Raw genomic sequence first — 14,114 nt, 5'->3', positions numbered from 1 at the left:
ACTAGTCTGCCTATTTAAATGTGGGCATGTCGTACATGTCGCTGGGATCTGCCATTCCTGTTAGCTGCTGCTGCCAGTTAAATAGCAGGTGTCAGGCTTACCTTTGTGATTCTCGATGATGTACTTCCTTGCAGATCGGATCTCATGCTCAAAGGTAGTGAGAAGCTCCTGCTGCCGGATCCTCACCTTTTCATTGCGCAGCGAGCCTCCGCTCACGGCAGCCTTGGCAACGTGGAATCGCGATACCCTATTTAGAAGCATCATGTCAAACGGAGTTGTGGTAGAACCCTCCTCCATGTAAGAACCGATGCTGATACGGTCAACACGAGGTCTACCGAAGAGCAGACCCTTTAACTCTGTTTCATATCCGTGGTAGTTGACGTGGATCGGACGGTCTGCGGTGAACATCGAGTCAAACGTCTCATCCGAGAGGGAGTGCGGATGGCTTCTCTCTGATCCAAGGATCATTAGGTCTGTCACGTTTATCACTCGAACGCGAAGTTCTGGAACCAGCTTTCTCAGTATGGAAGCAGCCTGGATGACCTCGAACGTGACTTCTGTCCCAATGCCAACAAGTACGACGTCCGGATCAAGGCCACCATCCGTACTCGCAAACCCCCAGATCGAACCTCCTGCTCGGCAGTGGGTTTCAGCCTCTTCCACACTCAGGTATATCTGAGTTGGCTGTTTCGACCCGATCATAAGGTTAACATAGTTCTTTGACTGTAAGCAGTGAGACAACGTTGAAAGGAACGTGTTGCCATCCGGTGGCAGATAAACTCTTGCAGCATAGGGCTTCAGGTTCAAAACCGCGGATATAAATGATGGATTCTGATGAGAGAATCCATTATGCTCCTGGCGGGCCCAGGTGCTAGTCTCGATATAATTAATACTAGGCAACGGGCGACGCCAGTTGGTATCCCTTCCCTGCGTGTGTATAATAAGCAACCCGATTCCTATAAATGGAAACGTTATATTGAAGGGGTCAACGTACCATTTTGTTGAATTTAGAGTATTGGACCATCATCGTATGGATGATTCCTAAGAAACTCTCGTAAGAAGGGAATATACCAGTTCGGCCAGTCAAAGTGTATCCCTGGAGAAAACCCTGGCACATATGCTCGCTCAACACTTCAATCACCCGGCCCCCACGAGCATTGGAAAATTGATCCCACTGAAAATTTCGCCCCGTATGCTCTAACACGGCACCTAGCTTGTTACTCTCCAGTTCATCTGGGGAAAAAATCCGCATAGAATGGGGGTTATCCACCAGGATCTGGTCTAGAAAATGCGAGATCGTTTTCATAGAGCTCTCCTGTGACCCTTTCGAGACTGTGTAACGTCTCCAATCTGGCATTTTGAGTTTTTCAAAAGAATCACACACTTCTTTCCGTTGACCCATTCGTTTGCAGTCTTCCTTGGGAAGAATGGATTTAATATCATCGATCACGTCTCCATTCTCGTCGAACAGCTCTTCAGGCTTATAGGAAGAAAGCCATGTCTGTAATGCCTCGAGCTCTTCGTCATCCTTTGCCGCCTGGGGCAATGGCACTTGATGGGCAGCAAAGGAGCCCTCAACAATTTTTCCATGGATACTCTTTGGTCCTGTCCAACCCTGAAGAGAAAGAGGTTAGTCTACTACTCAGGCATTGCAGGTATAGAATGTTAACTAACTTTTGGGGTTCGCAAGATCAACATTGGCCACCGGGGTTTCATGATTGGGTTTCCTGACCGAGCGGCCTTTTGAATCTTACGAATCTCAGCTAGCGCCCATTCTAGCGAGCTGTTCAAGTTGGTATCAATATCGTCTAAACCCTCCACGATTCGTGTCTGATAGCCGAAACCGGAAAACAAGGAAACAAGCTCTCGGTCATCCATACAACCGTAAATAGTCCGCTCGCTAATCTTAAATCCATTAAGATGCAGAATTGGCAAAACGGCCCCTGACTCTGCAGGATCGATGTACTTGATACCATTCCAGCTCCTATACTTGCAAATTAGCAAAACATGTATAACATATCTGAGAGGTGGGTCGTCTCTAGATAGACTGACGCTGTACACGGGCCGCTCTCGGCCTCGCCATCGCCCACAACGACAGCTGTTATCAGGTCTGGGTTATCCATGACCGCCCCGAACGAGACGGCCAGGGCATATCCGAGTTCGCCACCTTCATGTATCGATCCCGGTGTCTCCGCATTGATATGGCTGCGAGATGTTAGCTAACATCTTTAAACATGGGGAGTGCTGTGGCATGCATATTGTCATCTCACCTGGGGAACCCGCCAGTTGTGCTGAATTGGGTGATCAATTTTGTCAGCCCGCTGGCGTTATTGGCGTACTTAGGGTAAAACTTTCCCAATGACCCTTCAATCCAGAGTGAGGCGAGGATCGCAGGAGCGCCGTGTCCAGGCCCGGTGACGAAGAGCATATCCAAGTCGTGACATCGTATGAGGTAATTAAGATGGGAGTACACGAGATTCAGACCAGGGCAGGTCCCCCAGTGGCCTTACCAACCCTCCCGTCAGTGAGTGATATAGTATCGATATTTGCAGAAGCTGCGAGACTTTTCAGCATACCTAGTAGACGGGGTTTGATGTCCTCGGGCTTGACCGGACGTTTCAAGTAGGCATTATCTTGGAGAAATATCATAGCTTCGCGGGATATCACTATCAGCCACAATCCAGACGTAGCACTATCGATTGCAATTGAGAACTAACCTGCAGCGATATAGTCCGTAGCCCTGCGAAACTTCTCCAATGATCGACGGGCATTGTCGTCTAATTTGACTGTTTGAAGCCGAACTATGAGTTCGTCCACCGAATCTGGTAAATGGGACGGTGGAGGCCCCGGGTTTGGTCGATCAATCACTTCTCCAGGCATCTTGATCTGACGTTTGATCTAAATATGCAGTTTTGTACTCCGTAGATGCAGAGCAACCAGAAGCCGTATCATCCGAGGAAAAGGAATTGAAACCGGAGGAGGGAATAGAAGGTCATTTTTGTATTTGAAATACAAAAAGCCTTTTGAATATCGCCTTTGAGGTGCAAACTACGTCACCGGCGTCGATACTCTCTGTTGACATCATAATGTTGGAAAAGTAGGATGTATATCCCTGTTCTGCCATATTTCGACGTAGAGTCGGTAAAATGTCGTAGAATATGTGATAGAAAGGCTTCAAGTAGAGGATTAAACCGAGTATTCATAATGGGCAAGGTGATTCTCTCCGTCAACGCCGGCAGTTCGTCTGTCAAGGTGAATGTTTACAGTCTCGAGAATCCGCCGGTCGAGATCGCGGCAGCAAATGTCAGCGGACTGACAGCCCCGCCAAGTATCTTCAAATACAACCACGGCTCCAGCCATCAAAAGCACGAGATCGAAGAACGGATAAAGAGCCCCCAGGAGGCGTTCAAATATATACTGAAGAGGCTTCTACATGACGAGGAATTGCAGGTCGTCGGTAGCAATGCTGATTACGCCTATGTCTGCCACAGAGTGGTGCATGGCGGCGACCTGGAAGCAGAAGTTGTAATCCATGAGAAGACGTTCAGCTATCTCGAAACACTGCAGGACCTGGCTCCGTTGTAGGTGTAATTCCAATCAGACGGGAAGGATATTATTGACAGTAACTAACTCGGAGCCTAGACATAATACTTCAGCTTTGGAGATTATCAAGACATGCCTTGAGGAGGTACCGTCCGCAAAATCGGTGGCATATTTTGATACCACATTCCATCAATGCCTCCCAGAATACATCAAAGCCTATCCTATCAATCCGGAAATAGCCAAATCAAAGATGTTGAGAAAATACGGCTTTCATGGGATTAGCTTCTCATTCATACTGCGGTCTGTATCGGAATTTTTGAAGCAGCCGATCTCGAAAACAAACATGATCGCACTGCATCTCGGAAGCGGTGCTTCCATATGTGCTATCCGAAATGGCAAGTCGATAGAAACTACGTACGTCTGCCGCCTCATATTACATTTCTCTAAACCCCATGTACGATCGCGGAATATGCAGCTAGAAAATTAAACTCCTGACTTACGAGTGCATTGCAGGATGGGTCTAACCCCACTGTCTGGCCTTCCCGGCGCAACTAGAAGCGGAGACATTGATGCGAGGTAGGCTGGTTTGAAAGTATGCTGGATTGGGAAGGTTATCGTGCTGACGATGGCCAGTCTTGTTTTCCATTATACATCTGAGGCTGGCAAGCTAAGCTCCTCAAGCACTAAAGAAATGCATATCAGCAAGGTATGCACAATGCAAATAAATTTATCGGAGGTGAGATTCCAATGTTGACTGGTCATGTACAGGCAGAAGAAATTCTCAACAAACAGTCAGGTTGGAAAGCGTTGACCGGCACCACCGACTTTTCCCAGATTGGAACTGAAAATCCGCCAAGCGAGATGCATAAGCTGGCTTTTGATATCTTTGTCGACCGTATCGTTGGCTTTATTGGTAATTATTTCGTCAAACTAGACGGAAATATCGACGCTATGGTATTTGCGGGGGGTATTGGCGAACAAGGTGCCCTCCTGAGAAGGGTGATAGTAGAGAAGTGTCGATGCCTTGGATTTGCTATGGATGATCGAGCAAATTCGGCAGGTATTGCAAAGAAGGATCAAACGGTGATAGACATATCTCAAAATTCCAGCCAGCGGCCCGCTGTCCTGATCTGTCAGACTGACGAGGCGGTAAGCATATTCCTCTATCCTTGTCCTAGATACCTCTCATAGTTGAGGCCATTCTCTAGAGTGAGTTTGTTTTCATGTAGCGGCAGCTTGGGCTAATATGATTGTGCGGCTTAGTTTGAGATGGCATATCAATGCATGAATAAGCCACCCCGAGAAGAGCCACCAAATATCTAACCGACCTGTCCATGATCGTGTCCATGCGTCATCGTGTAGGAGGTACAGGTTGTCTCCTCGGCTGGCGGTTCCAGCGGCAAAGTCGGTTGTCTTCAATTTAACTAATCGTGATATTCTTGATCTAAAGTGTAAGGCTGGTCTGCCACGAGAACACCTGTTTCATGTTTTTGATATGGTATTGCCTCATTTGCCGCCATATTTCGTCCTTCGCGGTGTCAACTTGAACCGTGGGCCGTCAACTGGGCGGTTGGAAGAGCTGAAACGTTTTTCAAATCTTTTTTTTTTTTTTTTCAAATCTTCATCATGCAGCATTTAGCAGACGGCCTTCAGGTCGACATGACATTTTTTTCCCCATCCGGCTGGGACCTTCCGAAACCCAAAGGATACGAGGTCTACGACATTATCGACCAAAGGAGCTCGTCAGGATGCTTGGGTATAAGGCGAAATCACTGCACGAGGGTGGTTGTAGACTCTTTACTTGTCAATGGCGGCTGTTAGCCTTATGAGCGAGAAGCTCGGCGCTGAATGGTCGACCGCGTATATTTAGCTCCTGAATGTTGGGGAAAAACAAATGCCAACGAACGCTCATCTGCTTCCCAAATCGAAAAGCAATCTGTCTCAGTCAACGCGCGTACGCTCGTTTCGCTGGCTATATTCTTTATTGCTAGTTCCTTTAATCCGAGACCGTGTTCTTTTTTATTTTATTTTATTTTTTTTTATTTTGCAGCAAACTTGTTTCTCAAAAACGGTTCCTGCGGAAGCTGCAGGCTCTCGGTCCGGGTACGATCTATCTCAACGCTTTAGCCGTTGGCGTCGGGAGGGCGGACTCCAGAACTCTGCCTTGTACATATATGTACGACGTCGGTTCCTACCAAAATTCCTTGTGAGCACTCTAATCCACCCTGCCTTGGAGCCTTAGGCACCTCTTAGACTTGCCCTTTGAAAAATTGGAAAAAAATACAACTGGCTGTAAGGACTTTTTGGTACTCCGTCAGGGCCTTCTGTACTCTGAACGTGCTCGTTTGACATGGTTCTTTGTAGATGCAATTTTTCTTTCTTGAACGCCGCTGCCGATCGTGTCAACGGCACAAAGGAAACCCTCCTGCGATGCTGACCATGGTTTCCAGGATAGATCTAACTTGGCGATTACGGGGTTAGGGCTTATTGCTTGACTTGAGGGGCCGGATCCATTATCCCTCCCGCTGCACCAGGCTTTAGATGCAGATGCGATGCAGATGCAACGAATCGATGCAAAATATATGGTGCACCTGCATCTACCTTGCATGAAGAGCATATGCTATTAATAATCAGGGTTCGTTAGGGCCAATTATTAGCGAATATTAGCATGCATAACCATCGGGACGATCGATGGACTGCTGATGGTTGACGTCAATAAAGACGAACAATGAAAGATCTCACAAACGGGGAGTGTCAGAGCAGGTATCCGGGTCCAGATGGTAGTGCGCTATTGGGCGCCCGAATGGGATGTCATAGAGAGGCGTTTGCGCTTCCCGAAAGTAGGAGGCCAATGTGATATATCGGTTTGCCAGCCATCCAACCGAGCGAAATCTGAGCAGTAATCGAACACAGATTCAGCATCTTAGCGGTCGGTTGTATTCTTAATACTCCGCATCCTAATTCTCTTCCTCAATGAAGAAGCTGCAAGAACCAACAGTCTCGACTTAAAGACAGGTATTCGACGAGTTCCTTGCTTGTACGGAGTACGGAGTAGCGTTTGGCCATTTATCTGCAACTTGGTGAGTTCAAGATAAAAAAGGCCAAGGCACGGATATAAACGACCAATTAAACGATAACGATTTAACGAAAGGGGAATTTATTTGCTTTATCTCTCTTTTCTCCCCCTGATGAGGAATCTTTGTCTGGTCGACACATCCAACGCCATGGTCCTAGCACGTTGGTGTAGTCAAAGAATGAACCCAACACTCTGGGGACAGTGAAATACATATATCGATCCTCCAAACAAAACGAAGCCGTATAAAGTCGTCGTCTTAAAGAACCTGCATCAGCGAATGGATGAAAAGAGGAGGGGAAAGGGGGGCGAAACGGGCTTATTTCCCGCCTTTCAAGAACGGGTCACCGAGAATAAGGAAAGAAAAAGTGATATGCCACAACTTTTTGTGGTCGGAGGCCAGAATACTTTTTTTTTTACCCTTTCGACGGTTGAGGGCGAGAATACTCTCTCTCGTCCTGAGCGGAAATTAGGACAGCCACGAACAAGACTGGATAAGACCGGTCATGTTCGAGACGCGGAAGCAGAGCGCGAGATTTGCTGCAGCCTGCGCCGACTCGAAAAGGAGGCAGGGTAGAAGGCGAAGGGAAAAAAAAAGTTTTAGGAATTTACTTATGGTTTCGGACCAGCTCCGCGGTTTCCAGTTGATTGGAATCTGTTCGTTTGGATCTTGAAGATTATCCACCTGTCGGGAAGGATGCATACTTCCGCTGCCGCAGAGGAGCTGGTGGATAGACCTATACTAACTATACTCTATATAAAAAAAATAATAATGAAAAATAAGGGAAAGTGGACCACATCCATATCCAGGACTGGACGTTATTATGATATGATAGGAGATCATCTTGCAGAGATCACATAGCCTATACGAAAGCCATCCCACCAAGCGTCCTATAGGAAAGCTAGTCTCTGGAGATCATCTCAGATCATTGACTACGTGGAAGTGGGCTTCCGCAAGCCCCAGGCTTGCCGGTGGATAAGATATTGAGAGAGCAGAAGGTCGAGAGGCGCCTGAAAAATCTGCTGGTTGGCCATGCAAACACCGAACAATGGTTGTCTCCGGGGACCCAGCATTCAGGTCACTGGGGCCGGAAGCGCTAATATACACCACGCCACGGACAGTACGTGGTCCTACTGTGGCCTGTGTACGGGCGATAGGAAGCTTCAGCTGGGCATCAACCTGGCAGTCTGATTTGCGATATCGATGGGACGGGCCCCAGCCCAGGACGCACGACCGCATGGATCGGTGGGTGTTGAGGCTTCACCTACTGGCCGACAAGACAAGTTCTCGCCCAACGCAGCGCAACCCTACTGACGCCAATCTCGATAGAGGGACAACTCAGCAGCCAGCCATCTTCCTTGGTGAATACGTGGTATGCTCGACCACCGGCCGAGGACATGCAACTTCGTCGTTTGCTTGGCTAAGACTCAAACACGTACCTTGCAGAAACCAGAATCGAGCAGACAACAGGGCGGTTTGCAAGCCACAACGTCTCTGGGCCGTCTGGCCCGCCTGGGCGTGAGGGTGAGGCTCTTCTGCAAAAATCGACGGCAGCAGGAGGACGAGGAGGAGGAGGACCTATACTCGAGCGCTTTTTATGGTAACTTAAGCTGGCCCTAACGAGGGGCGAATCGATTCCTTCGTGTCGACCTGCCCGCCGATACGGAGTAAAATAGCGAACAGGAAGTCGAGATGAAACGGAGGAAACGTAATCCACCAATCTGACAATGCTGAGGCCGGCTGTGTGGAAGGGGGCCCCCTTTTTTATAGCCAACCTCCGGGCCGCCAGTTGATCCACAACAGCCCCCCCTATCTTAGTTATATATTCCGTACTCCGTCGTCTAGACAGAGCACAGGGCTGGGACGTCCCTGAGAATCTGCTGTTCGCCTCTCGCCTCCGCTCCTGAGACGGGGCAGAAATGGGGAAATATTTTCTAGAAAAGTCCTCCCCCCTCGACGATCGTGGGGATAATTTTTTTGGTATCCATGATATCCCCGACGGGGATCAAAGACCAGCTCGTCCCACCCACACACGAGTAGTGCAAACCCCCATTCCCATAGTGCGTCAATTTGGCTTTTTCTCATGTTCTATGTGGATTCCAGAGCCGTTCCAAAATCCTGGGTGACGGTATTTTGTTGAACGCCCCTAGCGAGGTCCTAAGTGGAGGCAATGTAAATCAATTGACGCGCTATTCCATAGAAGAGGCGAAAGATGACTGTCTAGCAGAACCAAGATTAGACCAAAAAGCAAAGAGCGAGGGGGTGGTAAAAAAAAAAAGTAAATCTTCCACGCCCTCTCACACAAACCGTAAGGGGCTGAAGGAATACGGCGAGAGGGGGATCTGACGCGGTATTATAATGTACCATGATTTTGAAGCTGTGAAGGTTTACTTCAGGGCCGGAGCGAAGGTACAAAACAGCACTAGTGGGCGTCCCGGATGGATCGAATCTTTAGCCCAACTTTACGTATTATAGCCCAGCCGTTGCGAATACAACGGAGGAACTGTTTTTGCCTCCCCCAAAAGACTGTTCTCCCACGATTTGAAAGTCCGATGGCAGGGGGGGCCTATACTCCGTACGTGAGTATACCTTCCCTTTCCGCGTGAACGTGAGATATCCACCAGTGATCCGCTTCCCGTAAGGCGTGCAACGTGGGATGACAGGAAGAACTGGACAAGCGGAAGCGGTTGGCTGGCTTGGTTGGTGAGAGGGAGCTCCCGAGGCGCGGACGATATTCCCCACAAGCCAATGAACTGATATTGGCTTAATATTGGCAACTTTCGACGCAATTTCCAGGCCTGGCGATTTTCTACTCCTTCTGGCACATTCTAGCGGCGTTTAACAGTTGGTTTGGGACCTCGTAATATCTCTTCTTACTGCGAGAAGGATGAATCAGAGGCGAGAACACTCCGTATGCGGATTGAAATCCGCTCGTAGCCACATACGGCTGTCCTATCCGGACTCCCGCTTCTAAGCCCTGATCAAAATTCTGGAATGTTACTGTGCATAGTACCACCAACTATACTCCTGCATCCCTATAATTATACAAGGAGGCACACACACACAACTTTTGGCATAGGCCGGAGTAAAAAGTGTACGAAGCAAGCTCGTTCTCGTACCCGAGGCAGCAGAACTCGTCACACTGCCTGTGAATTCTGGCTCGTCGCCCCTTTTTTTACCTTTTCTCATGCCGCGTTCGCGTTCAAGGGCCCACAGCCGGCGTCTATAAGAGACGATAATGATGAGCCTTGTGGGGAAGATTAGCAGCGCATCATGATATAATAGAGAAGAGGTTTCGAAGCATCCTTCCCTATAATACTTGCTTACCTTAAAAAAAAAAATGAAAAAGAGACCCTCTTGTATCATGTTGGACCACAGCGGGAAAGAGTTTATGCAACATCCACGTGTGCGTTTCCCATTCACACGAGATGTACGATGTACCAGACGGTGACGATGGTACAGACTTAGCGGTGCGTCTGACCGAGAGACACTAGACTGGGAGCAGCGCTCAGTTGGTCAAGGCAGCAGTAATTTAAATGCATCGTATTCTCTTGGGGGGCCCAGGGATGGCGAAAGGCGACATATCTTACAGGGACCGGTTCTCGTAAGCTGCGAGCTAAAATCGAGGGTGGATAGCGATGCCCTGGAGACCACTATGACACATGTAGTAAGCGGGCGGACTTGCCATCGAGCCGTTACACTACCGCAGTGGGCCCGCTCACATACATATTCCGGTGGCTTTCATCACAGGGGGGGATGTTCTGTTCCTGCATCCCCCAGTCCAAACGCCAACGTCGATACGCTCGCGTGTTAGCCGTATATATTGCGCCCTGGGGGAAACCCTCCAAGTTGACTCAAACATTGTCTCCTGGAAGGAGTCGTCATCAAACCGTTCATATCAACCCGTTCGCGTGGTCCCGTTGGAAGCGGCCCTGGCGCCGTGAGCCATTTAGGAATAAACTGCCGATAGACGGTAGGGGACAAAAAAAAAAAAGGAAATACGGTCTCAAGCGTGTCTGGAACTGGGTTATGGGAAGCAAGGATTTCGATCTCGACCAAGTTTATCTCACAAGAGCTTATGCGTGGTAAAATATGTCAAAGTGTAGCAGCTTTGGTAGAATGTGTCAGTATCCGCAATGTTTAGAGAGATCTTCTGGGGGATCCTCGGATTGGACGTACTGATGCCCCAACAAGTTGTCACAGTGCATAAGCTAGAAAGATAGCTCCATGGTCTTGAGTGTATGTGTATGTGGTCAACTATCACACTGCAGTAGCTGGATCCGTACTCTGTACATATGTAACCTAAATTTTTTTTAAGAATGGTGGCCATCGCCCACCATGCAGCATCGATAGGCCGGCGTGTTACTCCATTGTCCGTAGTAGCTACGCCATCGTAGTACATGCTCTGTGCCAGGCTAGCGAGATCGTGAAGAACCCTTCAGATTCATTCAGATTCAGGCCATCTCAACTGCCCAGCCAGGACTATCGACTATCGACGGTTGAAACTTGGGCGTCCGAGATTAGGTTGAGCAAACTAGCCGTTTGTTGTTGATCCCAATTGAAGGTATGCGAACGGCGAGACCTGTACACTAGCCGGACCTGCGACAAGCCAGCTTCTAGACCTCCTCCCTCTGCTCTTCCTCCGCGTACAACAAGGCTCACAAAGGTGACGAGGAATCGCGATATGTGGCCGCCTGTCGAGTGGCTAGACGCAGGTCTGATGGTTCATCGAGCTAACATGATATATCGGATTTCTTTGACGTGACCCGTCAGGAGATCGGCATGAAGCAGTATGATGGATCGCTACTCTTCCCGCACTCATGGTAATATAATCGCCGTGTTTGTTGAACTTTGCCGCCATCCCACGCCCACACTCACACACACAGAAAGAGGACAAACCGGCTATACAGTCCTGATCTGGGATATGTTCATGCTGTAGGAACACCCTAGCTGAAGGAAGCGGACGCCCTCTGTCAAGAACCGAGTACACTCCGTAGATGTGGCTGGAACTGCTGCTGCAGCCGCAACGGACAGGTGAGGCGGCATGGAACTTCTAGGGCCGAATCCTATTTCCATTTAGAACGCCCTGCAAACATGTTTCTTTCAGGCTCTTCTTTGTGTGTGGTCCGAGTTATTTTTGTCGTAACGTTAGCAGGCAAAGTAGGCAAATTAGCTGCCTCTTCTGACGGCGCATCCCTCCCGAAACAACTCACCTTTTTTGAAACCACAGCGCTAACTGGGGGAAGCCCAGGAGTCGGTGGAGCAGGAACGGAGCAATCTGTAGGGATCATGGCCGTCAATTATACTACTGGGGGGAGGCTTTGATGCTTTCACTAACCCGACACCAGCACCAAGGGTCGAAATAGCTGACTCTGACAGGCTCTGCTCATTATCCACTCCGGCCTCTAGCAGCTGTCTAGCACTCCTAGCAGCTGTCTCCCTGTCTCCCTGTAGCCCTCGCGTGAGCTCTTCTAGGCTGCTGCCACTGTTGCGGGTCTAGAAACCGCGGTTGTAGCTGAAAAAAGGGAAGAGACCAACACGCAACCCCCCCCCCCCCCCCCCCCCCCCAACTCCGCCGTCCGTCCGCCGTCGATGAAACCTCACTCTCGCCCTCTTGGTTCTCGGCACGGCATTTGGATCCTGACCTGGTCGTGTCGTCCAGAAAGCTCATCTCTTGCTCTGTACCGAACCCGCCGATAAGGTAGAAATGCAGCAGGGCAAGGCACAATTCCAGTAAACGGTGCACACGTCCATTCGCCCCCCCTCCATGAATCATGCTTAATAGAGCCTATCATGCAGGTTTTCCCTGCTGCATGTTCAGGATTAAAACGCCTGCGCGGCGTCTGTCGGAATAGGCGTGTTTCATCTTTTTTTTTTTTTGTATTTATTTTTGTAATTTAATTTTTGGTGGCCTCCGTATCAACTTTTAGGCTCATCACAAAAGCTTTTCCCTTCTGTTTGCAAGCTCAGCGACTGACTCAATACGCGACAGGCAACAGACGGCGAGAAGCGAGATTTAGCTAGGACAAATGACTTGAGGGCCGGCAGGGGGTCAAAGTCGGCGGTGTTTGGTGATCCAATGTAAAATCGATGGGAACCCTCTGCCTCCATCGAGCAGGAAATATAACTATAGTTGCTTTTTCGCCTATCTCTCCCGGTAATTTTTTTTCAACTTACTCAAGGCAGCACAAAGAAGAAAAAGAAGCCAGATGAAAAAGAAACGAAGCCGATTAATTTGCAATCTGGGATGAAGAAGGTTAAAAAAAAGATAGAGGATGGAAAAAGCAAAGTGGTATAAGGGCAAAAAAAACGATGGAGCTAGAGAAGTTACAGGGTTAATTACAGTTTTGTTGAAAGGGGGTTATTTCTTCTGACCAATATGTTATTTAGTGAGTTTTTTATTATGATATTTATTTTTTTTTTCAACTGGTAGCTTTCCTCTGGGAGAGATATATTAGTACTGCTCTTCCTTCTTTTCCTTTCATTCTTTCTCTCTATTCTTTGAGCTTATTCATTCCTTCGTTGGCCAAGTCCACTACATCTCTCCCTTATTCCCAGGGCATCTACCATTATATATCTACCAGACCAGCCCTTGCCATCCATCTCCTTTCCGCTTCACCGGCCTTCCCTTACGACCCTGAGCCCATCGAAGGAGCCACAGTACTGAACATCGACAATCGACGAATCATCTCGCCTCATCACACGACTCCTAAAACAAAGGACGAAAACGCCGAACTTATCGAGCTCCCTGAAGCAAACCACCACACTCTTCAGCTTACTTGGCTTTGAATTTCTGCCCAGGTTAATACGGCCAGCTGCTCATATATTGAGTAGCTAACGAGATCTACGTTACTCAGGATCCCCTGAGGCGTGACGTTGGGATATCTCATTCCCTGCCCCCCGGCGAGTGCCGCAGGTCCGCAATCATCGGTCAGCTGTACGCAGCGTTCCAGGTTAGTTGTTATTACCATTCTTGTGTATATACGGTTCTTGTGCTTCGGCCGAGGCTCAGGATCCGGATCCTTGTGAGGCTGCGAGATCCTGGCCATATATACATATGACATTTCCTCGTATCGTCGGAAAGAGCTGAAGTGGCTAACGGATATGAACAGGTCAATAATATGATTATCAGGGATCTATCCGCCACCAACATGGGGAGAGGAGCTTACGACACAACTGGCGTGCCAAAGCCGCAGCCGCCTCCCAAGCGGTAACACGGGCGATTCTTTCTTACAGATCCTTTCGCCTCCCTAAAGACGATCTTCAGATATCTCACTTTTTTCCTCTCTCTATCGACGCAATACGTTCTGTTCTACATCCTTTTTAATAATCGACCCTTTCAACGCCTCTCCTTTGTACGATCTTCGTACCTCCGACCATACCTCCTTTTTATTCCTTTTCCGTTTCTGCTGTTTCTACCTTCAGATATGGGAAAAGGAGAAAGGGAAACCAAGCCTGCCCGTGGGATCACAACCGTGTGATTGGCCCGAAACCAAA

The 14,114-nt window shown here is 48.7% G+C and overlaps 2 protein-coding genes across 2 annotated transcripts; one reads left to right on the top strand and one right to left on the bottom strand.

Annotated features, from left to right (window-relative positions):
* Positions 1–10: 10 nt before the first annotated feature.
* Positions 11–2,880, bottom strand: GIQ15_01224 (uncharacterized protein; the record flags this gene model as incomplete). Its single annotated transcript, XM_033548641.1, has 8 exons — positions 11–48; positions 102–927; positions 995–1,615; positions 1,675–1,984; positions 2,053–2,205; positions 2,271–2,505; positions 2,577–2,666; positions 2,718–2,880. The coding sequence occupies 8 exons, from the start codon at positions 2,878–2,880 to the stop codon at positions 11–13; spliced, it is 2,436 nt and encodes an 811-aa protein (XP_033409592.1).
* Positions 2,881–3,204: 324 nt separating this feature from the next.
* On the top strand, positions 3,205–4,866 carry GIQ15_01223 (acetate kinase; the record flags this gene model as incomplete). Its single annotated transcript, XM_033548640.1, has 6 exons — positions 3,205–3,581; positions 3,643–3,957; positions 4,057–4,119; positions 4,177–4,249; positions 4,312–4,692; positions 4,807–4,866. The coding sequence occupies 6 exons, from the start codon at positions 3,205–3,207 to the stop codon at positions 4,864–4,866; spliced, it is 1,269 nt and encodes a 422-aa protein (XP_033409591.1).
* Between the last annotated feature and the right edge of the window lie 9,248 nt (positions 4,867–14,114).

This window comes from Arthroderma uncinatum, assembly GCF_011692745.1.
Source record: "Arthroderma uncinatum strain CBS 119779 chromosome Unknown scaffold1, whole genome shotgun sequence".
Lineage (NCBI taxonomy): Eukaryota > Fungi > Ascomycota > Eurotiomycetes > Onygenales > Arthrodermataceae > Arthroderma > Arthroderma uncinatum.
The sequence above is the reverse complement of the archived record's forward strand: the minus strand, read 5'-3'. Positions and strand labels throughout refer to the sequence as shown.